The sequence below is a fragment of the Xyrauchen texanus genome, chromosome 13 (assembly GCF_025860055.1).
Source record: "Xyrauchen texanus isolate HMW12.3.18 chromosome 13, RBS_HiC_50CHRs, whole genome shotgun sequence".
In the NCBI taxonomy this organism is placed as follows: domain Eukaryota; kingdom Metazoa; phylum Chordata; class Actinopteri; order Cypriniformes; family Catostomidae; genus Xyrauchen; species Xyrauchen texanus.
The window spans coordinates 12,859,458-12,883,707 of NC_068288.1; the positions used below are offsets into that span (position 1 = coordinate 12,859,458).

Sequence of the window (24,250 nt, forward strand, 5' to 3'; positions counted from 1 at the left end):
CAAAATTGCATAATGGGCCCTATTTTAAGACTGCTATGTCTTAAGCGCTCTACTATAAGATACATCTTACATGTAAAGTCTGTGAGCATGGCCATGAAGTTTTGGTATTTTTCTGCAAGCATGTGCTAAGTTGAAGGCGTTAGTGGGTTGGCGATACAGTGCACACAAAGTGTGAATAGATTTGGTCACATGCACTTAAATTCTAAGGACTTTATTATTTTTATTCTGATGAACGCATGAAAAGGTGGCGCTTTACAAGACTGTAGGCCACTAATCGCAGGATTGGTGGTTCGAATCCCGGCCCACACGACTCCACAAGCCGAAGTGTCCGTGGGCAAGACACTGAACCCAAAGTTATGAATGTGTGTGTGAATGAGTCACAGTGTAAAGGGCTTTGAATACCGTTAAGGTTAAAAGGCGCTATATAAGTGCAGACCATTTACCATTTATTTGGTAAAGAATGCTGTGAAAAAGTATTTGTCCCATCCTGATTTCTTCTTGTTTTGTGTATATCTCTAAATTGCTTAAAACATTCTAACAAAATCTAACATATAACAAAGGCAATCTGAGTAAACACAAAACACAGTTTTTAAAAGATAACGTTGTTTATTGAAGCAAAAAAGTTATCCAATACCAACTGGGCCTGTGTGAAAAAGTATTTGCCCCCTTAGTTACTAAATCCCCAAATCTATGAAACTGCGTTCATAATGGGGTTCAGCTGGACTGGACACAACCAGACCTGATTACTGCCAGTCCTGTTCAATCACATCAACACCTAAATAAAACTTTTTCAGCAGCATGAAGTTGGCTAAAATGTCTCACCCAGTAGCACAATATGCCAAAGCCGAAAGAGAGTGATTGAATTACATCAGTCTGGGAAGGGTTACAAAGCTATTTCAAAGTTTCTGGGGCTCCAAAGAACCCCAGTGAGAGTCATTATCTCCAAATGGAGAAGACTTGGCACAGTAGTGAACCTTCCCAGAAATGGCCGACCTTCCAAAATTCCTTCAAGATCACAGCGACGACTCATCCAGGAAGTCATAAAAATCCCAAGGACATCATCTGAGGAACTGCAGGCCTCTCTCACATCAATAAAGGTCACTGTTCATGACTCCACTGTCAGAAAGACACTGGACAAAAATGCCATCTATGGAAGTGTGGCGAGGCGAAAACCCAAAAACATTAAAGATCGTCTGAATTTTGCCAAAACACACCATGATGATCCTCAAAGCTTTTGGGAGAATGTTCTGTGGACTGATGAGTCGAAAGTGGAACTGTTTGGAAGACAGGGGTCCCGTTACATCTGTAGTAAATCAAATACAGAATTACACACAAAGAACGTCATAAGTTATGACGGTCAAGCGCCAGTGGTGTTGGCAGTGTGATGGTGTCGGGATGCTTTGCTGCTTCAGGGTGACTTGCATTAATGGAGGGAAACATGAATTCTGCTCTCTACCAGAAAATCCTAAAGGAGAACGTCCTGTCATCAGTACATGTGTTGAAGCTCAAGAGCAACTGGATTATGCAGCAAGACAATGATCCAGCATAGGAGTAAGTCCACCTCTGAATGGATCAAAAGAAGCTAAATTAATGTTTTGGAGTGGCCTAGTCAAAGTCCTGACTTTAACCTGATTGAGATGCTGTTCAGGATCTTAAACAGGAAGTTCATGCTTGAGAACCCTCTGATGTGGCTGAACTAAAGCAGTTCTGCAAAGAAGAGTGGGAAAACTTCCCCCACAACGTTGTGCACGACTGATCTCCAGTTATAGGAATCGTTTGGTTGCAGTTGTTGCTGCTAAAGGTGGCACAACCAGTTATTAAGTCAAAGGGGGCAGTTCGTTTTTCATATGAGTGAAATAAGTGTTGGATAACTTGTTTGTTAAAAAAAAAAATAATAATAATCATATATATATATAGATTTGAAAACTGTATTTTGTATTTACTCAGGTTGCTTACGTTTTATATTATTTCTCGTTTGAAGATCTAAAACTATTTAGTATGAACGCTACACAAAAATAGATGAAACCAGGAAGGGGGTAAATACTTTTTCACAGCACTTCAAGTATAATTAATCACACTGATCTACTGACACACACATCATGGCTAGAATCAAATTAAAAACTGACCGATAGCTCTTTGAGATCATCTGCTTGTGTAATTTCTCAACCGCAAATTCAGCAACTAATTTTAGACTTTGCGCCGAGAATACAGAATATGTGGTCTTAAACGTCTTAGTGCAACGACCAATCTCTCAAACAAATAGCAAAACGCACTTTGCGCCACTTTATTATTATATAATACACCCACAGTTTGTGTGCATACACACAGCTATCGCAAACACTCCCACCTACACCCACTTGTTACCCACCAAATTACGCTTAGAATTAGCGTTCTTACAAAAATTGGATAAGACATGAAAATGTGCATGAAAATAGAGCCCAAAGTGTGCAGAGTGTATTCTGAACCAAACTGAACTGGTAGCTAATATTTCTTTTCTCCAAAATTGTAAAAACAGGTTAGAAGGAATGTTCCGGGTTCAATACAAGTTAAGGGAAACCGATGTGGATTCCCAAAGAAAATAATTTTAACTCCCTCGTTAATTTCAAAAAGCAAAAATGGAAGCAAATGGGGCCAGTCCATAAATGCTAAATACACATAGTATCAAAAGATCAGCAACGTGATTTACTGTAAATATTATAAGAGTCAACATAATTTTAGTGATATAGTCAGGGACTAACCAACATTACAGCCTTTAAAATATTATAGCGTTTACCGTGAAATAACTTTAACAAGAAAAGGTTAGTAAGCTATTTTGGCACACTAAAATCATGCTAACACATAATGTTTATGTCTTGTTTCTATACATTTAAAATAATGTGCATTTTCATTTTTATAGACTAGCCCCATGTACTTTCATTGTAAGTGCCTGTTTGTGGTTGATTGAGCTTAATTTATACTGAAACTGCATTTACATGTGGTTGTCACTCCCAACACTTTGCAGTGTGTTAGTAGCCAATGACGCACGCGCACGCACACACACAACATACCTGTCAAACCAGAGTTGAATATAACAGTGGGCGTGCCGCTGCCTGGGAGGGGAGGAGCACAAGGAGGTGGGGGTAAGGGAGCAGAGATCTCGAATGAATGTCCAGGAGGGGGTGGAGGTGGAGGGGGAGGTGGAGGAGGAGGCGGAGGTGCGAGGGCTGCTGAAGATCCGTTAGGAACTGGAGGAGAGGAGAGATGAAAGGCCAAAAATAATTCAACCGTTCATTGAAGACAACATGTTTGGCACTTCTGTATTCATCATCCATAAAGGAAAATTCTGTCATACTCATGTCGTTTCAAGCCCTTATGACATTTTCTCTTATATGGAACACTAAAGGAAAACAAATGTAATGAATATCTCAGTCGGCTGATCGGGACACAAGAACTTGCCATTAACACTTTACAATGAGCTTCTGTTTGTTCCCATTAGTTTATTAGTATCATGAAACAGAAAACTCTATTTTATTACTGCATAATTAATCTTGGTTAAATGTTACAAGTAAGAAAATGCAATTGTTCATAGTTAGTTCATGTACGCATAATCTAATGTTAACATGTACAACATTTGTTTTAAATTAAAAATGCAAGCTCTCCAAAAGAAGTGCCAAGTTCTCACATGAACACGCAAGCCAATGTGAACGAGCGTCTCTCATAGCTCTTATGAGCGTGACAGATGTCATGACTGAACTGAAAAATGATTCTATTTCCCTTCTATTTCCCTAAACGTACTGTATGATGCATGAGCCGCATGGACTATTATGATATTTTTGGGTACTTATTAAGCTTTAAAGCAAGTCATTATCTGTCTTTGTATGGCACAGAATTGTATGTTCTGAATAGGAAAGTCATACAGGTATAGATTGACCTGTAGGTAAGTAAATAATGGCAGATCATTTAATTTTTGGGTGTTGTCTCTTTTATGCAAAGCAACTAAACAGCAGGTCTAAACCAGAACGGCCAAATAATGGTAATTTATCAATCACAGCCAATCAAAACCTACTTGAAGTTTAAGGAGGTCATGACATGAGGAATACAATTTTCCTTGATGTTTAGAACATTTTCCCTGATCACTCATTTGTAGCATTTGTTGAAATCAAGCTACCAAAATGACTCGTTCTCTACTTCCTCCATATTGTGATGTCACACTGTGGTACACATTTGCAACTGACCGCCTCCAAAACAACACATCAACGCCTACTTTAGCTTTTCCCTTCCATAGCCCCGCCCAGAAGCAGTGAGAGGCAGTGAGATAGCAGGTCAGTCAAAAGCAGAGAGCCAATCAGAACAGTGGGCGTTTACTGTCAAGTCTTAAAGGGGAAGCAGCAACAAATGAAATGTGTAGAAGAAAATGATACTTTTGTGTGCAAAAATCTTTAAGGAACATTTTTAAATAATAAAAAAAGGCATGTCATGACCCCTTAAACGTATGGATTTTGTACCAATTAAATTTCACAGAGTAACGCCACAGAAATAGAAACTGAGCGACTGACAAAATGTTGTTTCGCTAGTCACCTTTCACAATTTACATGGAAGAGAAAGCTTTTATCAAGTTGTGCCTGCTCAGGACATTGTGTTTTTCTTAGTGAGGCACCCAAATTAAACAAAAACAAAAACAAAACCAAAACCGATTCTTTCAATGTCTTTGTTTGGAAAACCCACGAAATTCAAAATACTAATTATATTTGATAATATTTTTTTAAATATTGCATAACTCAAGTATTGCTACCATCAATATATCATCCATTTACTATCTCCCCTCCATAAAACATAAATGGCTTTTTCAGACAAATATTTTTCTTCATTTTTCAAACTTCATTGCATCCCTATGCTATAGTACACTTTTTAAAGGGACAGGCCCACTTAAATGGTTAATTGTTATTTTTGGGTGAACTATCTCCTCATTTGAATTGAAGATTTTTAGAAACATTTCTCAGCTTTTTTGGTCCATACAATGGTTATCATAAAAGTAATCCATTCGACTCCAGTGGTTTAATTCATATCTTCAGAAGTGATATGATAGGTGTGGGTGAGAAACAGATCAATATTTAAAGGGTAACTAAACCCCTGCTCAGAGTCTGACTCCACCCACTAGCAATATTTGAAAAATGCTGGAAAAGTGGGCAGACCCCAGCGGGGATAGAGGGGACGAACCGAGGGCGGGCTGAGCGGGGCGTGCACCTGAGACCCGTAGTGCCGGATTAATTGACAGCTGCTGTCAGACTCTAAAATGGAGAGTGACTGGAGTGACGCAAGTAGCTTTGCCACGGAGCGGTCTTTTGAAGTCGAGGACTTTTCTCCCCCACCTTCACCTGAAGTGGAGGAGGGTGAATTGTCTGTGGACACAGGGCCGGAGCCATATCAATTCGAGCCGCTGGCTCAAACTGCGGTTTTAACTCCCGCATCGCGATAAGCATCCGACGATGCTAGCGAAGCAGCCGCGCAAGGGAGAATGGGGCCAGTGTCTAGCTCGTACCAAGGGCGTGGTGAGCTGGAACCTGCTTACGTCAGCTCTCACTGCTTACGTCACGAACTACCGCAAACAGCCAATAGGAAAATTCAACTGCAGTAGCCACCGTTCAACCTGAAGAGGGCAGCACTCAGACGTTTTTACACCATATATTGTAGAATTAAAACACTTTATACACAGATGTCAAAAAAATTACTTGAATCAATGACCAGTACTATTGAAGCCCCATTCTTACAGATCATTAACTAAAAAAAGTTGGTTTAGGGTTTAGTTACCATTTAAGTTTTTACTCTAAATTCACCTGCCTGCTCAATCAACCTCCACATTAACTTTAACATTCTTCTTCTTGTGTTTTGGTGATTCACATTCTTCATGCATATCACCTCCCTAGTGGTCGGGGAGAAGAATTTCTAGCAAATATTTATTGGATGTGATTAAATAGTTATCTATTTCTCACCTACACTTATCACATCACTTAAGAAAACATGGATTAAACATTGGAGTTGTAAGGATTACATTTATGCTGCCTTTATGTGCTTTTTGGAGCATAAAATATTTGGCACCCATTCACCTGCATTGTATGGACCAACAGAGCATAAATATTCTTCTAAAAATCATAGAAATCATGAGTTCTGCAGAAGAAAGAAAGTCACACACATCTAGGATGATATGAAGGTAAGTAAATGATGAGAGAGTTTTCATTTTTGGGTGAACTGTCCCTTTATGCAAGTGCCAAATAATACAGATCATGGACCAACCCTTGCATGTTTTTTACCTACAAGTCCAGGTCTTTAAATACTAAGCTACATGACCACATTAAGAGAGTCACACTACGTGAAACCTATAAGATTAATAACTTTTAGATTTAAAAAGTAATCATTTTCGTCAAGCTTCCATTAAATGTCTGCCAGGAGCCATCAGATGCATTGAAAGCGATACTCACAAGAGGAACCTGGCATCGGTGGTGGTGGTGGTGGAGGGGGAGGAGGAGTGGCCATTGCCCGAAGGGTGCCAGTGTGGGAAATGCTGCTAGAGCTGTATGATGCACTGGCACAGGCTCCGGCCATGGCATCAGGGCAGGGAGAAAGAGCCATGGGCTGAGGAGGTGACGGAAGCGGGGACACGTCTCCTTCCCCGTCTCCCTCACCCCTCACCTGGATCTGAAGACTGCCTCGGCGCTCTAGCTCATGAATCTTCTTCTCAAGCGTGGACTGCCTCTGAATGGTCTCATCTTTCTCACGAACCATCCGTCGGAGCGTATGAACCTGCGAGCTGGTGTCACGGTACACAGTCTGAATTACACAAAACAAACAGTCAAGCAGGTTAATATGATCAAAACACAAGTTGTAATGGTTTTATTCTAGTCTAATTGTGAATTGTTAACAATGATGAGCCTGTCGTGATTATTACATAACCATCTGACTCTAAATTATATTCACCCTTTGCTATATTGAAAGCACTACAACTAAACATAATATGATGTTTTTCCTTGTGAAAGGTTTTGTCTTATTTTAAATGTACAGTCATTTCAAATCAGATGATTGAAACACGCTTTAAAAAAAGTTTAGAAAGTGGAATTTTCCCCCATTCATCCATTATTCAGGTCTTCAGCTGAACAACTGTACAAGGTCTTCGTTGCCATATGGTGTGCTTCATAATGCGCCACACGTTCCCAACTGGAGATGGTCAGGCCAATCTAGCACCTGCACTCTCAGCTTATTAGGCCAGTATGTGGTTTGAAGTTGTCCTACTGAAAATTCCAGGACGTCCCAGAAAAAAGACGGTGCTGGATGGCAGTATATGCTGCTCCAATTTGTACCCATCTGTCTGCATTAATGGTGCCCTCACAGATGTGTGTGTTACCCATACCATGGGCACTGACACACCCCTGGTTCATACAGACACTGGCGTTTGGACCTGACACTGATAACAGCTTGGATGGTCCTTTTCCTCTTTGGCCCGGAGAACACAACGGCTGTGTTTTTCACAAAATATTTGAAATGTGGACTCATTGGACCAAAAAACAGTTCCACTGTTCTACTTTACATCTAAGATGAGAGCGAGACCAGAGAAGTCGGCAGCGCTTCTGGACAGTGATGATGTACGGCTTCTCCTTTACATAGTAAAGTCTTAACTTACATCTGCTGATGCAGCGGCGAGTGGTGTTAACTAACAAAGGTTTACTAAAGTAATTCCAAGCACATGTTCATGATATCCATCACAGAAGAATGATGTTTTATTAAGACAGTGACGTCTGAGGGGTCAGAGTTCACGTGCATTCAGAAGTGGTTTTCATCTTGCCCTTTACACGCCGAGATTTGACCAGAACCCTTGAATCTTTTAACTATATTTTGCACTATAGAGGGTGAAATGCACAAAATCCTTCCAATCTGTCTTTGGGGAACATTGTTCTCAAAGTGCTGGATTATTTGCTGAAGCATCCGATGGCAAATGGACAAGTCTCGAATGATTCTTGCTCTTGAAGGACTCGGCTGTTTTTGGAGACTCCTTATATACAATGACACGATTGCCTGTTTAACATCTCCTGTTTCACATCAACTCGTCAAATTGTTATTAGTCTTAAATTGCCCGTCTCAACTTTTGGAGGGTTTTGCAATCATGTGATTTGAAATTACTGTATATTTTCCAAAAAAAAAAAAAAATTTCACAAAACATCATATTATGTTTAGTTGTAGTGCTTTCAATCTAGCAAATGGTGAATATAATTTACAAAAATCACACATTTTTGTGACTTTTTTGGAATTGGGGGTTGTATATACATTATACATATATACATATATATATACACTATTATAAAAGTATATAATATAAAATATATTAATTCCAAAAAGAACTTGATCAAATCTTAAGTTGACCAAAGAGAAATATTTTAATTTTTAAAACATAATTTTTCATGTCATTCACAAGTTTTAAAGCCTTAAAAAGGAAATAATATACCCCCTATTTTATTATTTGATTGATACATTTCAACTTAAATATTTAAAAATGTCTTCATAAGGTGCATGAAACACACATTCAGACAAAAGCACACCTGAGAAATAGAGTTTATATGACAATTAATCTCTAAAGCCCTTAAAGAGACAATCAATCATCATAATTGCAATGACTTGTCAGCCAAATTTCATAACCACGACAGTCCTAAATCATGATGTGTAGGTTGGCAAGTCACTATAAAGTGCTTGATAAGTTATAGATCTTCAAAGTAGTGTCAGGGTTTTGAGAGGTGTTGTACTGACCCGTACGGTGTCCAGCTCTTTGTTCTTCTGCATCAACTGCTTCTCAAGTTCCACGATTTTAGACATGGCCTCATTCTCCGTTTCCAAAAGCTTATCCGTCATCTATTAATGCGTGAGAGATTGATATAATGAGAAATGATTGAGAGAAGTTCCTACAGCATTCAGATTCTCCAGTTCTGCAGTTTTATTAGACTACTGATGTGACGCCTCAAATGAGTGTGAGGGGGACTTAAATTAGGACTAAAATAACTGAATGCACCTTTGAAGAAAAAACTGAATTTACAGTCAATGTCTTGGAGGAGGAGTCTGTTAGGAAAGACAAATTGAGAGTGTGGCATCTGTGCTTTTGCTCACGTGAGAGAGACTCTCCTCCAGTTCTTCGACACGTTCCAGGGCAGCGTTTTTGGTCTCTGCGTCCTCTAGAAGCGTTCCCACATCAAACAGATTATCCAAGTAAGCCTGGATCTGCACTTTGAGTTTATCACTCTCAGTGTGCTTCAGTCTCTGTGCACATGTAAACAAACACACAGTTTTTGAGTAAGTGTGAAGAACATTCTGTACTCTAGATACTTTGAAAGGTAAGAACCAGGGTCCAAAATTTAGCAAAAGTGCTAAAACAAATTGAAAATATGTTTTTTGTATTGTGGGCTAATTCCGTGTCTGCCGTCTATCTTTTTGAATAGTGTGGAAAAGAATTTTATAAATAAATGGATGTCTACCATGATTAAATGAATCGCAAACAGTGGCAATTTATTTCTCCTCCTTGCACTTATCGATGACCGGTGCATGATACAAGATATTTGTGTTGGCACTCCTGGAAGTGTCATGTTTGCAGATCGGATCTATATGCCGTTAAAATCAATCCATAATCACATCCAATAAATTGGTTTTCAAGGATGTATTCCTCGTCGTCATGATTTACACAGGCTAACGATTGGGATAAATTCTGTAATGTGACACTACATTTTTGTGTTAATGCCAATTTTCTCGACAAAAAGTTTCCAAACCCAATTTGAGACATTTCAAGTATCAACATAGAAATATGATTATAGAAAAATATTATGCCGACACTTGTGAAATTTTAGCGAATTTGCGTTTCCATCAGCTTTATTTTCATGCGCTAAAACTTTCCCCGCAAAAAATCCTTTAGATGGAAACGTAGTTATTGGCAGCCGTGCCAAAAAGTCCATTTTGGACTCCGGTAAGACGACTTCATTTATTTCATACCTCTAGATAGTCATCCAAAGCGAGCTTGGTGAAGTCATACTGAAGATGAACTCGGAAGTTCATGTCCTCTACTGAGTGCACCACAATATTGATGAACTGCATGCACGCCACCTGAATCACAAACAGGTAAATGATGATGAGATGTGACATCAGTAGCGGAGCCAGAGCACACTCAGGAAGCCATGTCAGTTCAAAAGGCACTCCAGAGGAGAGGGGGAGAACGCTCTAATATAGACCCACCATGAAATCAATATTGTTGTCTTCGTTTTTAAAGTGCTCCATCAATTTCTCAAACCTTTGGGATTCCGAGCACACCTGAAAAAAATCAAAGACGGTAAAGGCATTTTATTAAAACACAAGCAATACAGTGCACTTTGGATTCTGAATGTTTCAGCTTGTAGAAATCAGAATCTGTGAATAAATTGTTTTTTTTAAATGACGTTAAAAATAAAGTGTCAACACATTAACTTTGACAGCACTAAAATGATCGAAAACAGGTTATGCTTCCTTTACCTCTTTAAAATGGTCAAAAGCAGCAAGGATAATCTCGTGTCCTCCTCTGACCAGACACACAGCGGCCAGCAGCTCCAGGACGAGTGCTTTGGTCCTGCACAACAAAGTCAAAAGGACACAATCTCAAGAAACCAAACCTGCACAGAATACTTCGTGCTACAAGCTCTGATAAAACATGCCAAAAAAAGTTAAGGATTCCAAGTACAACTCTTAACCAATCAAGAAATCTCCAAGGGGCAGGTCAAATGGTCCTACTGGTTTATGGCTGACAAATTGCAGGAGGTATTATCCCACGTATAAAAGGAGCTATTCATAAAAGTTAAAAGTCCCAGAACCATCTCTGTTACAAAGAGTTATCTCCTATTGACCTTAATCAGCTCAGGTGACAGACAATTCATCTATTTATAGATAAAGTTACCCCAGAATGGTCCTTCCAAAAAAAGGGCTTTGATCAAATGCAATGGCTAAGGGTTTGGATGAAAGCCTTGACAGGTAAGAGAGCTCCGATCAACCATTTGAGAGGCTTAAACACAGAAACTGGAGAAACATTTGAGGGCAATGATGAAGTCTTCACATAGAAACCCCAATACCATTTTAATAGCTGGAAAAAATATGCCTGAACTATTCCTAATCTTATTAGAACCACTTATACACCAATAGTCAACTTGACAGCGTTTCAAGCGTACTCCTAGAATGGAAACCGGTCACATTTAAAAAATTTGGACTTTGTGGTAAACTGAAAGATAAAGCATCAATGATACGTAACAACTGTAACAAAACAAAAAGGTTACTTTGAAATCACTTTTACACATGCATAATTGGGATCTCTGGGGTGCTAAACATAAAACCAATCAAGTCCATCTCAGCAGAACACGAGGGTAATGAGAAGGAGTGTGTGTGTGTGTGTGTGTGTGTGTGTGTGTGTGTGTGTGTGTGTGTGTGTGTGTGTGTGTGTGTGTGTAGTTACCTGGGGTTTTTGTTGTTAAGGCTCAGAGCAATTTCATTGACAGCATGGGGATGGGACATGACCATGTTGAAGCCATACTAAAGACAGAAGTGTGTGAGACAGACAGAGAAACACAAACAAAAAGGATTCAAATAAATAAGAACAATTTAAGGATACTCTGAGGGAAAATCATGTATGGAGACTTTTATTCCTAGACACTTTCAGACAAAAGTTTGGACACCTTGCTATTTCCCACATTTCAGAAAAATTATAGTCACCAAAATGTATATGTATATATGTCTACATAACTAATTTTAAGAATTTAAAGGGGTCATGACAAGCCTTTTTTAATATTTTAATATATTCCTTGAGGTTCACTTATAACACGAGTCAAGTTTTTAGCACAAAAAGTAGTCATATATTTGTAAAACATGATCAATTTCCCCCTCATTCTGACCCTCTGTCAGAAACGCTCTGTTTTGGTGCTGCTTCTCCTTTAAGACTTGACAGAAAACGCCCACTGTTCTGATTGGCTCTCTGCTTTTGACTGACCTGCTCTCACTGCCTCTCACTGCTCACCGCTACTGGGCGGGGCTACAAAAGGGAAAAGCTAAAGTAGGCGTTGATGTGTTGTTCTGGAGGCGGTCAGATGCAAATGTCTACCACAGTGTGACATCACAATATGGAGGAAGTAGAGAACGAGTCATTTTGGTAGCTTGATTTCAACAAATACTCTTTTTGCAGTAAGGAGGAAGTTTTGAATTCTGAAACATACAGTTTTTATAGTACAATGACCTCTTATTTTTTTAAAAGACCAAGGAACATTTTATTCCTGGTGTCATGAAACCCCTTTAGGAATAAGAGTTTAAAACAGAAGGTATTTAAAGGGATAGTTCACCCAAAAATGTTATTTCTCTCATAATTTACTCACCCTCATGATATCCCAGATGTGTATGACTTTCTTTCTTCACCAGAACACATTTAAAGAAATATAGAAGAATATCTCAGCTCAGAAGGTCCTTACAATGCAAGTGGATGGTGATCAGACTTTTGAAGCTCCAAAAATCACAGATACACAGCATAAACGTCACCCATACGACTCCAGCGGTTAAATTAATGTCTTCTAAAGTAACATGATAGCTTTTGGTGCAAAAAAAGGAGCAATATTTAAGTACTTTTTAACCATACACCATCGCTTCTGGTAAGCTTCACGAGAGGATGGAGTTCAAGCGTCTCTTGTGTGATGTATTCACATTGCCATGTTACAGACATGATCTCATGTTCTCCTCTCAGTTGAGACATCCAGGATAAACCACTGGGAGTAAAGAAACAAATAAATACAGATCAAAACCAAAACCACCAACAGCGTTCCTCCTTCTCACTTGTAAACAGCGCTGCTCTTCCGTCAGTGTCACACACGCCAAGGCGATTACATCATACGCGCATGCCGCTGCTGACCGGAAGCGATGATTAAGAGTTAAAGAAGTACTTGAATATTGATAGTTCTCGTACCAAAAGTGACGTATCACTTTAGAAGACAACAATTTATCCGCTGGAGTCGTATGGATGACCTTTATGCTGACTATCTGTGATTTTTGGAGCTTCGAATGTTTGATCACCATCCACTTGCATTTTAAGGACCTTCTGAGCTATTTTTCTTTAAATGTGTTCTGGTGAAGAAAGGAAGTCATACACACCTGGGATGTCATGATGATGAGTAAATGATGAGAGAATTTTCATTTTTGTGTGAACTGTCCCTTTAAGGTAATAAGAAACATAAATTCAGTGTGTCCAAACTTGACAGGTGGTGTATATCACCCGTTTACCTGGTAGTTCATAATGGCTCTGAGACACATTACGCAGACATGAACATCATCCTTTTTACACACCAGACGGGAATTCTTCAGAGTTCTGCGACTAGGCAAAGTATTCGACCTATAAAAATATCCCAATATTAAGGGGTGTCTTGTGAAAATACAGTACCTTGCGATTTTCATAGTGAACATGTATGTGATTTTGTTTGTATGTGTGTTTTTACCTTAAGGAGTGCCGTGTGGATCGTGGTATGCTGCAGCCGCTGACTGGTGAGGGTAGATTACTATCGCCATGGAGATCTTCTATAGACCTGCTCCAGGGGGTCTCCACAGACACCTCACCTGTGGTGCTCTCCATTACATCTCCATCAAACCTGAGAGGAATAAGAGAGTTTAAAAGCATAAACAATACACACCTGCACCTAATCCAGGGGTGATTTTAGGATTTCAATTTTCAAGTCTCCATTGACTCTCCTGTAGGGGATGTGCACATTTAATATATTCCACTCTGTTGCATAGATAGTGTTCTGTCTATTAATTGGCAACATGTTTCATCTGTCCAAACTAATCACACTTATTAACCAAAATTATAGAACATTTAATCAATCATTTCATAATTTCTATAGTTTAAAGTTACTTTATATCGAACACCACAAAAGCTGATTACTGCAATAAATGTCACTTGAAAGGGATAGTTCACACAAACAATGAGAATACTCTCATTATTTACTCATCCTCATGCCATCCTAGATGTGTATGACTGACTTTCTTCCGGGAAGCAAAAATTAAAATTTTTAGGAGAATTTCTCCATGCTCCATACAATGCAAGTGAATGGGTGCCAAAATCTTGAAGCTCCAAAAATCACATAACTCAGCATAAAAATAATCCATAAGACTCCTGTGATTATATAAATTTCTTCAGAAGGGCTATGATAGGTGTGGGTGCGAATCAAATCACTTTCACATTCTTCTGGTGCTTTTGGTGATTCACATTCTTTATGCATATCAACCCCTGCTAGGCAGGGAGGCGAATTTCAAGCAAAAATCAGGATCTGTTTCTCATCCACTCATACCATATCACTTCTGAAGATATGGATTAAAACACTTGAGACGTATGAATTAATTTTATGCTGCCTTTATGTGCTTTTTGAAGCGTTAAAATGTTGGCACCCATTCACTTGCATTGTGAGGACCTACAGAGCTGAAATATTAATCTAAAAATCATAATTTGTGTTCTGCAGATGAAAGAAAGTCATACACATCTGGGATATAATGAGGGAGAGTAAATGATGAGAGAATTAAAATTTTTGGGTGAACTGTCCCTTTATCTTGGTCATTATTATTATTGGAATTAATGACCTCCAGATGACGTTTCTTAGTCATTAACTTGTGACTCGAGTCTTTTGAATCCATTCACCGAAAATATTTGTTTAGTAATTCAATTAGTGACCACGTCTGTGCATCACATCTTTACGCCAGTAGGTGGCAACAATTTAATGTCTTTTTTGTGTTTTAAGGGAGTCATTAAACCATTGATAAAGCACTGAGTCGTTAACCGATCCCGAAGTTCCTCGCTCGTTCTCGAACGAGGTGACGGATATGTCCCGCTCATTCCTGTCTGAGGTTAAATGACCGGCTGGTTTAGTGAATGGCCGTAATCCTCCAGCGGGTTAAACCAAGGAAGGACACAGTCAGTGTCACACTCCAAACTAGTGCAGTACTGCCGGTGTTTAAACTGTTTAAGAAAGCTAAAATGGCCAGATCACCGATTTGTGCATTGATTGCGTAGTCAAAGATTATTAGAAGGCTAAGATGAAATTTAGAGGGACTGAAGCCCCCTTAAATAGGGTGTAGCAATGCCTATGGTCATCATTAACTGATTCAGATTCTGTCAGTCCTTTTGTGCTTCACTGAATAATGTCATATGGGTTCTGGGCAACATGAGGGGGAGTAAATAATGACAAAATCTTCACTTTTGGGTGAACTATTTCAGCACAAATGGAAAAAACTGAAAAAAATCTTCACACTGCTCTTAGTCTTGAAAGTGACTGTCAAGCTCCAAAAAAACTAATATATTCCAAATATAATAAAACCAAAGTAGAAGCCTCATGCACTATATTCCAAGTCATTCATGATGAACAGATCAATTTCAGTTGTTATTCATTCTTAAATCAAGCATTGTTAAATGGCAAAAATCAAATATGGCAAGTATGGCACGGGTTTGACGTCTGGTCATGAGACATGCACGAACCAATGATGTATTAACCAATTACTGATGTAAATGATGTCTAACCTTTTATTTGGCTGCTGCCATTAGGAGTTTAGTGGTTTGATTTGAGAGCTTTTTTTGTCCTGTCTCTTCTTTCTGGACATCACCAAGTTGTGCACGTGCACACACACACACACGCATACATTTACCACACATAGGGACAGATTTCACATTACAGAAGCCCAGGCTAGTACTTCCCTGTGTGTTTTATTATATTTAACTGGCTAGGCCTATTGCATCCGTAAAACTCGTTGCCCACTAACCCATTGTCAGGAACTTGTGAATTGTATAATTCAGATCTTCTCTTTATGTCAAAAATGGTGTTCATAGAAAGTTTATGGGCTGCATGTTATAGGTTTAAGTCCCCACCACAGAACCAAGACTGCACTTGTCAAGTTAGCAAATAACTTTCTATTGATACTGATCATATATTTTAGTAATGGCATTTGTAGACAGGACTTGTTTAGATCCTTCTGGTCACATTTAATTAACAATGAGAAAGTACGACGTGCTGCAAGGCTCCGTCTTAGGCCCTTTGGTGTTCTCCTTTTACATGCTCCCTTTAAGTGATATTATTAGGAAAAATGGCATTCACTTTCATTTGTTTGCAGATCACAAAGAGCTGTACATTTCCTCAAGACCAGAATAATTTTTCAAGTTGGTGTATTGCATTAAGGACTTCAATGGTTGTTTTGTATTTTCCTTCTGCTAAATTATGATAAAATGGAAGTACAACACAAATTTAATATGCATCTTCTTAAACAGTGCTTGTTTTCTGTTACTGTATGAAACATATTTTTCCAAATTGCAGTACAATTTTAATATGTACATGTCTGTCAAAATAAATGAACTATTATTTGTATTAATATGTTCATACTGTATATGGCCATATATATATATATACACTTCTCTATTGGGCTTCAAGAAATAAGCTTTACAATAATTGTCTGGATGGTTCCACTGTTATGTGACACTCTACAGTTGAAGAAGAAGTGTCTTATTTCTGTGCCACTAGAGTAACCAAATGGAATTGCCGGATAGTTTCGCCGTGCCTATTGGGCTAGTCAGCCGAGGAGAGGGATATTGGAGTTAAAGGTATCTGCCAATAACCCTTTGTTAAGTCCAGCGGCAAGAAAATTTGAGCCGCGCCCAACCGATCGAGAACACTCCTTAATTCGCGGCATTGGATAAGCGTCAAATTTGGACACCGCGTTCACGTTCCGGTAGTAAACACAGAACCGGACCGAGCCACCACTCTTCAGCACCAATGTAGCAAGGTTAAGGTTGGGAAAGGAAGAGGAGGGAACCGGCTGAACAGTCAAAATAATATTTAATAAGAACTTTAACAAAAAAGACACACACATGGCAGCTGCATGTGGCTCTCTCTCTCCTGAACTGCTGCTTTTCGCCACATTTATCCCTCTCCTCAGCTGATTAACCCAATTCGGGGCTGAGCGTGTGTAGTCACACCCTCCTCCTCGTCACACTATTATACGCTGTTAAACTGTTATGATCCGTATCATTTACAGAATGCTGTTAATTACACATAAAGCTCTTTTTGGTCTAGCCACTCAAAATCTAAGAGATCTCCTATCACCTTATTACCCCTCACACCCATTAAAGGCACAAAAGCTTTTATCTGTTTGTAGTGCCAACTTAAGAACAACTAAATCCACAAGAGGAGGAAGTGCATTTTCGTACATGGCAAATAAGCTTCAGAATGGCCTTCCTAGGACCTAAGCACAGGACTTACACAGGCACACTCTCCAAGTCAAGACTTAAGACTCTTCTGTTAAGCCATGCATTAAGTTAAATCCCCATAGTCTGCTTTTAATCCTGACGCACTAATTCTATGTGGGGAACTATTGTTGGATTCTTTTTTCACTTAGTTTTTTTCTTTTTTTAAGTTGAAGCCAAAAGTTTACATACACTTATAGTCATTAAAACTCATTTTCTTTAACCCCTCCACAGATTTCATATTAACAAACTATAGTTTTGGCAAATTGTTTAGGACATCTACTTTGTGCATGACATGAGTAATTTTTTCAAAAGTTGTTTACAGACTGATTGTGTCACTTTTAATTGACTATCACAATTCCAGTGGGTCAGAAGTTTACATACACCAAGTTAACTGTTCCTTTAAGCAGCTTGGAAAATTCCAGAATATTATGTCAAGCTTTAGACAATTAGCCTATTAGCTTCTGATAGGAGGTGTACCAGTGGATGTATTTTAAGTACACCTTTAACTACCTTCAAACTCAGTGCCTTTTTGCTTGACACCATGGGAAAAATCATAAGAAGTCATCCAAGACCTCAGAAAAAACTAATTGTGGACCTCCACAAGTCTGGTTCATCCTTGGGAGCAATTTCCAAATGACAGAAGGTACCACGTTCATCTGTACATCCAATAGTAAGCAATTGTAAACGCCATGAGATCATGCAGTCATCACAGCGCTCAGGAAGGAGACGTCATTCTGTCTCCTAGAGATGAATGTAGTTTGGTGCAAAAAGTGCAAATCAATCCCAGAACAACAGCAAATGACCTTGTGAAGATGCTGGAGGAAACAGGTAGACAAGTATCTATATCCACAGTAAAACAAGTGCTATATGGACATCACCTGAAAGGCTGCTCAGCAAGGAAGAATCCACTGCTCCAAAACTACCATAAAAAAGCCAGACTACAGTTTGCAAGTGCACATGGTGACAAAGATCTTACTTTCTGGAGAAATGTCCTCTGGTCTGATGAAACAAAATATTGAACTTTTTGGCCATAATGACCATCGTTATATTTGGAGGAAAAAAGGTGAGGCATGCAAGCTGAAGAACACCATCCCAACTGTGAAGCATGGGGGTGCAGCATCATGTTGTGGGGGTGCTTTGCTGCAGGAGGGACTGGTTATTTCTTTTGCATAATCTGGACTTTAAAGGATTCAGATCTCTTTTTTTCAATTTAGTTGTAAGATATCAGTCCAGTTTTCATTCAGTTATTTTTTGGAACCCATACAACTTAAATATTATTATAATTTGTAAACAAAGGATAATAATAATAATAATAATAATAATAATAATAATATATTATATTAGTAATATATCTCAATCGTGCACCTTTAACTTTTAAACCATCTGGCTCCAGGAAGTCCTGTATGTGTCTTTTTGTAGGCAAGTTCACACTCACAGTAGTTTAATTCACTTCTTATTCAAAGTCTGGTATAAAAAAAATAACATAAATAAAAACAAAAAAAATCAAAAATTCTTATGCCGTTCTAAATGCATAATATAAGTAAACCGAACTTTTCCGCATCTACATCTGAGATGTTGTTCGCGAGTAGCGCTCAAATATTGTGCTCCGGGTGCAGGCTAAAAATAGCCACGCATGTGTGTGTAAACAGAGCAGCTCCATTCACTGACGCACTGGAGCTGCGCGGGCATTTTATACATTTACTTACCGGTATTAAATACAGTCTTTGAGATTCACAGAGCTATCGCACGTCTTCAAGTGGCTTTGAATAAAATGCACGAGTCATATGAACAACTTTAATGGTGTTTTTTTGGTTCTTTTATGTCATTTTTTGAGCTTGACAGTAACGAACATGACTAACACAGAGTATCGGATTTGGATCAGGCTCGTTGGACCGATCCGTTTAAAAACGTCAGTATCGGAGCCGATACAGAACCAGGTATCAGATCGGTGTATGCATAGAAAAAATGTGATCTCAGTTATTTCGACTGTGGCATGATTGTTGGTGTCAGAAGGGCTGGTGTTAGTATTTCTGGGATTTTCACACACACAGTCTCTAGAATTTACTCCAAATGGTGCCAAAAACAAAAAACATCCAGTGAGCGGCAGTTCTGTGGTTGGAAACGGCTTGTTGATGAGAGAGATCAACTGAGAATGGCCAGAATGGTTCGAACTGACAAAGTCTACGGTAACTCAGATAACCACTCTGTACAATTGTGCCGAGAAGCATATCATCACTGAATACTATTCTGAGATGCGGGCTGGTGTCGTTTGGCGGCACAAGGGGGACCTACACAATATTAGGCAGGTGCTTTTAATGCTGTGGCTGATCGGTGTGTGTATAAGAGCAGAGAGGAGATAAATGAAGATGGGCAAGGAAAACAACTACTTACGTGACAGCATACTGGGCAAAGGACAAGTACTCCACTAGTACATCAAGACCCTTATTCTCCTCATTGAGAAACTCTCTCACCCACCTAAGCAAAGAACAGAACATCTTAAAACAATAACTAACTTTAAGGCATTTTCCATATGAAAAGCCTTATTACACAAATTAGTTTGATTCAAACTGGCCATGTGACTTACCCGATGTGATTGGTCCGAAGAGATATCTCAAGTTCTCTGAGCACCTGCGTTGACTCCTGAACACGCCTTCTAAATTTCTGAGAAGAAAAAGATGTCTGTTTCTGATTGAATACGAGACACCAATAAGCACTTCATTTGTTCTTCAGTTGCATTGCAATACATTTTGGCTGGGATGTGAAGAGGTTGGTCTCTCTTTATTAACAATGCAGTAATGTATTTGAATTATCTACATTTCTTTTTTCACTTCTGTTGCTCTTACCATACTGCATATTGGGTTATATGAACTCCCTCCCTCTCAAACTGATTTATTTGCATTCACATACAGTATATGTACACAAGCACTCAAGATTCATTTAAGGCTCAAATATAGACAAGACAGAAAACTCTTTTACAAAACTGCCTAAGGCTACTTAACTTGTCATTTAGACTTTTATTCAAAATGGCTTGAGGCATTACTGCTATGCAGTACATCATCATGTCCCCATCACATGTCTTAAAGGATTAGTTCTCCCAAAAATGACAATTCAGTCATTGTTTACACACCCCTGTGTTGTTACAACCCCATTCTTAACACAAAGGAATATATAGTGAAAAATTGTGTGCTCAGTGATGTCACACAATGGCAGTTTATGGTGACCACCTCTTCAAGATTCAAAAGTTTGCAAAAGCAAAATTCAGAAGTCTAAAAAAATTTCCATGAGATTCACGATTGTTATGAAAGCACACAATGATGTTTGGTGAGAAACAAAATTAAATCGAATGTTTTATTTAGGGAAACTCTTGACCGACCGTTGATCTCCTCTGCGCATTCATGAAACAGTTAACGCAGCGACATGGGGCGTTCACGTGAAAACATATTGTTTATCTAAAAACAGGTCCGCCACAGCGATAGTGGCAACAGAACACAACACAGCTGCACACAAAACAAAGAACAGAACTTACTAAACATGTCTAAAGAGTTTGAAGTCGAAGAATAGATGCAGTTCTGTGCCCAACCTTGTTAATTTGACAGAGAGATGGGAATGTCTGTCACCTCTTCCCCTTACTGAACCGGTGTGTGTGTGTGTGACAAAACTCCACCTGAAGAGAGTGAAACCTCAGCGAAAACATTCAGTAGATGAAACATTCTTGGCCAAAATAAATACGTTTTTAACCAGCTAGTGAGATGCTGGCTTCGATATACTGTTATGAGAAAGTTTGTGGACCGGTGCTAGTTCACAGCAGGTGGGGTTACCAGCGCAAAGCTGAAAACAGAAACCCAGCGATCAACAGAATGTCCTGTCGCTTGGTCACGGTTGGTTTGGACAAAAACTATCATTAACATAGAAAATATATATATATTTTTTATCGCATTGTGAGCCTGTAGCCTCCACTGTTTGATTTTATAATACTCCGTTTAACAAAATAAATAAGGCTGGGCATAGAAATGCATCAATTCTTCAGTTACAAACTGTTCTGTTCTGTGGTTTGTGTGCAGCTGTGTTGTGTTCTGTTGTCCTCATCACTGTGGCAGCTACAGTATGCGTCAGCTTGAACGCCCCATGTCGTGAGGGGGCTGCGTGAACTGTTGGTCTTGTCCAGTCTCATGAACGAGCAGAGGAGAGCAACGGTTGGTCAACAGTTTCACTAAATAATTAATTACATTTCAGTTTGTTTGTCAACAAACCTCATAGTATGCTTTCATAACAATCTCATGGAAAAATGTATTACACTTCTGAAATATTCCTTTGTGTCCTTTTGAAGCTTGAAGAGGTCGTGACCGTGACATCACGGAGCACAAAATGTTTTCACAATATATTCCTTTGTGTTTAGAAAAAGAAAGAAAATCATATGTGGTTATAACAACACAGGGTTGAGTAAACAATGATTGAATTTTCATGTTGGGGTGAATTAACCCTTTAATATACTGGATAAAATATTAAGTTCAAACTTTTTAAAAGAAGGAAATCATATTAGTTAGTTTGACTGTATTGTATGACAGTGTCACAATAACATGAACTTAATGCAAATATTCTTTGGTTTGAGCAGATGTTGATATTTTTGCCATGTCCCCAGATACAACGCAATTACTATTAACATGAGAGGGAAAAAAAAAAACACTATTTTAAAGTATTTTTTCCATTTCAATTGGTTAGTCATTTGTAATCTCCATTGAACTAACAAAAGTACATTTCTTATGACATCATTCCCCAGGAAGTGACATCATTTTTGGTAAAAAAAATATATAAATCATCAATCTTTAGTCTTAGAATGAACTATTGGTTTTTAGAATAGCAGTTTTCCCATTAATGAGTAAAATAAGTTAAATTACTTGTTATTAACATTATTTTAAGGGACAGTTCACCCAAAAATGAAACTTCTGTCATGATTTATTCACCCTCCTGCCATCCCAGATGTGTATGACTTTCTTTCAGCTCTTCACAATACAAGTGAATGGGTGCCAAAATTTTGAAACTTCAAAATTCACATAAATAAGCACAAACATATCAATATAAATATAAAGTCATTTTTGTCATAAATTCTTCTCTCTGCCCAGTGCAAGCAAGAAGGGTGTGAATAATCAAAAACAAAAGAAGAATGTGGAAGTGAAAGTGAAGATTGACTGAGCAGGGAGGAGACTTTATAGTAAAGAAAATGACTTCAATATTGATCTGTTTCTCCCCCACACCTATCATATCACTTCAGAACACATGGATTAAACCACTGGAGGCTTTTATTTTGGAGCTTCAAAATGTTTCAACCATTCACATGCCGATGGACCGAAAGAGCAGAAATATTCTTCTAAAAATCATAATTTATGTTTAGCAGAAGAAAGAAAGTCAAAAACATCTGGGATGGCATGTAGAGAGGGAGTAAATAATGACAGTTTTTTTCATTTTTTGGGAAAACTATCCCTTTAAGAGACTTTCACGTTTTGTTCTTCAAGTTAAATTACAACTCAAACGTGAAGTGAAGGCGAATATGTAAATCAATATTGATAGTGATCCTGGTTACAGCGTTTGAACCAACAACTTTTGGGTTAGCAGTCCAGACCATTAGATCTCAGTGATCTATTAATAGAGCAAATGAAAGGCCATTGAGATGGTGTGCATACATATAGGAACTCACCTTCCTGGTGACGGCAGGGTCCAGAAAGCTTCTGAGCTTCTGGATATATGTATGAGGAGGATTCTTTACTTGGAACCGTTCCTGGTAGACACACAAATGATGCTATATTTGTATCATTTATATTTAACACTCCTCTTGAAGCAAGTTCAAAGCCCTCCCCAACTTCAACATGAAACCTTCTTTCCTGTTCAGCATTATCCTCTGATGTGATTCCCAATCATTCAGCTCCACATAGAGCCTCACTTTCAGCCAATCCCTTCGAAATTTTCAGTCTTAAAAGCGTCTTGCAATCACGGAGATATGATCTGATTTAGACGGCGGGCTTTTCACACTCTTTCACCTTAAACATATTCACAGTCAGCCATGCTGTCTTCTTTTACGTCAGTGTGGCCATGATGGGGTGGATGTTAATAAAGAATCGGTTTACTCAGTGGTGGCTGTTGATGCACTTTAAAGCCTTTATATCTCCACATATCTTCAAGTTGGATCTCTTTACAGGCTTACAGGAAATACACAAATATAAATACAACAAAAAAATATAAATAGTGACGAAACGGGTTGCAGTCTATAAATTGGTCGCAAGTCGGCAAATAATAAAAATGCAATGAACCATTTATGGTCAATTGCTGTACAGTTAGGAAACCTAAATATATAGGATATATTGTGGAATATACAGTGACTTCCATATCTTTTGATGTTGACGTCAAATGCTTTACATCCAATAAAACCTTCGGAGCAAAGTCATCTGTCTCTTGGTAATATGGCTAATTCTTATGCAAGGTTTGTTCTAATAATGTGTTTCTAAAGTGCCAGTTTCCCCATTCAGCCTATGTCATGCTAATAATTGGGTTTATAGACCAATCCTCATGCGCAGTAAGTGTTGGCTGTGGTGTTAGATTTGACAGATTAGATGATTAAACGAAAGTACGACACAAACGTATGCTTAACTATACAATTATTATAATGACATGAGTTAAAAACAAACATCTTATAATGTTCACTACAAATGTTGAAATGATCTCCTCAGTCCATTCAGCTCTGTTGATGGCTTGAAGCCACAGCCGTCTACGAGAGCCCTTGAAATAACGTCAACAACGGAATCCGATTTCTTTTTGATCATGGTTTTTGCCCCCACTTCTGTGTTTGACATAAGTGGTGACGTGGCCAAAGGATTGGTCTATAGTGTTTATGCAATTCATTGTAATGTGACATTTAATTAAATGACATTTATTACTATATATCGTTTTTTCCGATTAATCACTGCCAATAGTTGCTTTTTG

General features: G+C 38.6%; 1 protein-coding gene across 4 annotated transcripts in view; it reads right to left on the reverse strand.

Annotated features, from left to right (window-relative positions):
* The window catches only part of LOC127654015 (formin-like protein 2), a 44,975-nt gene that overhangs the window by 15,640 nt on the left and 5,085 nt on the right, over positions 1–24,250 (reverse strand). For all 4 annotated transcript variants that reach the window (XM_052140934.1, XM_052140935.1, XM_052140931.1 and 1 more), the window contains exons 3-15: positions 22,971–23,051; positions 19,863–19,939; positions 19,670–19,753; positions 13,494–13,643; positions 13,282–13,390; positions 11,477–11,553; positions 10,510–10,603; positions 10,237–10,311; positions 9,997–10,107; positions 9,124–9,273; positions 8,770–8,871; positions 6,456–6,804; positions 3,048–3,224 (exon numbers count right to left, since the gene is read on the reverse strand). In XM_052140934.1, the coding sequence (XP_051996894.1) occupies positions 3,048–3,224; positions 6,456–6,804; positions 8,770–8,871; positions 9,124–9,273; positions 9,997–10,107; positions 10,237–10,311; positions 10,510–10,603; positions 11,477–11,553; positions 13,282–13,390; positions 13,494–13,643; positions 19,670–19,753; positions 19,863–19,939; positions 22,971–23,051 (1,636 nt within the window). The remainder of the gene's footprint in view (positions 1–3,047; positions 3,225–6,455; positions 6,805–8,769; positions 8,872–9,123; positions 9,274–9,996; positions 10,108–10,236; positions 10,312–10,509; positions 10,604–11,476; positions 11,554–13,281; positions 13,391–13,493; positions 13,644–19,669; positions 19,754–19,862; positions 19,940–22,970; positions 23,052–24,250) is intronic.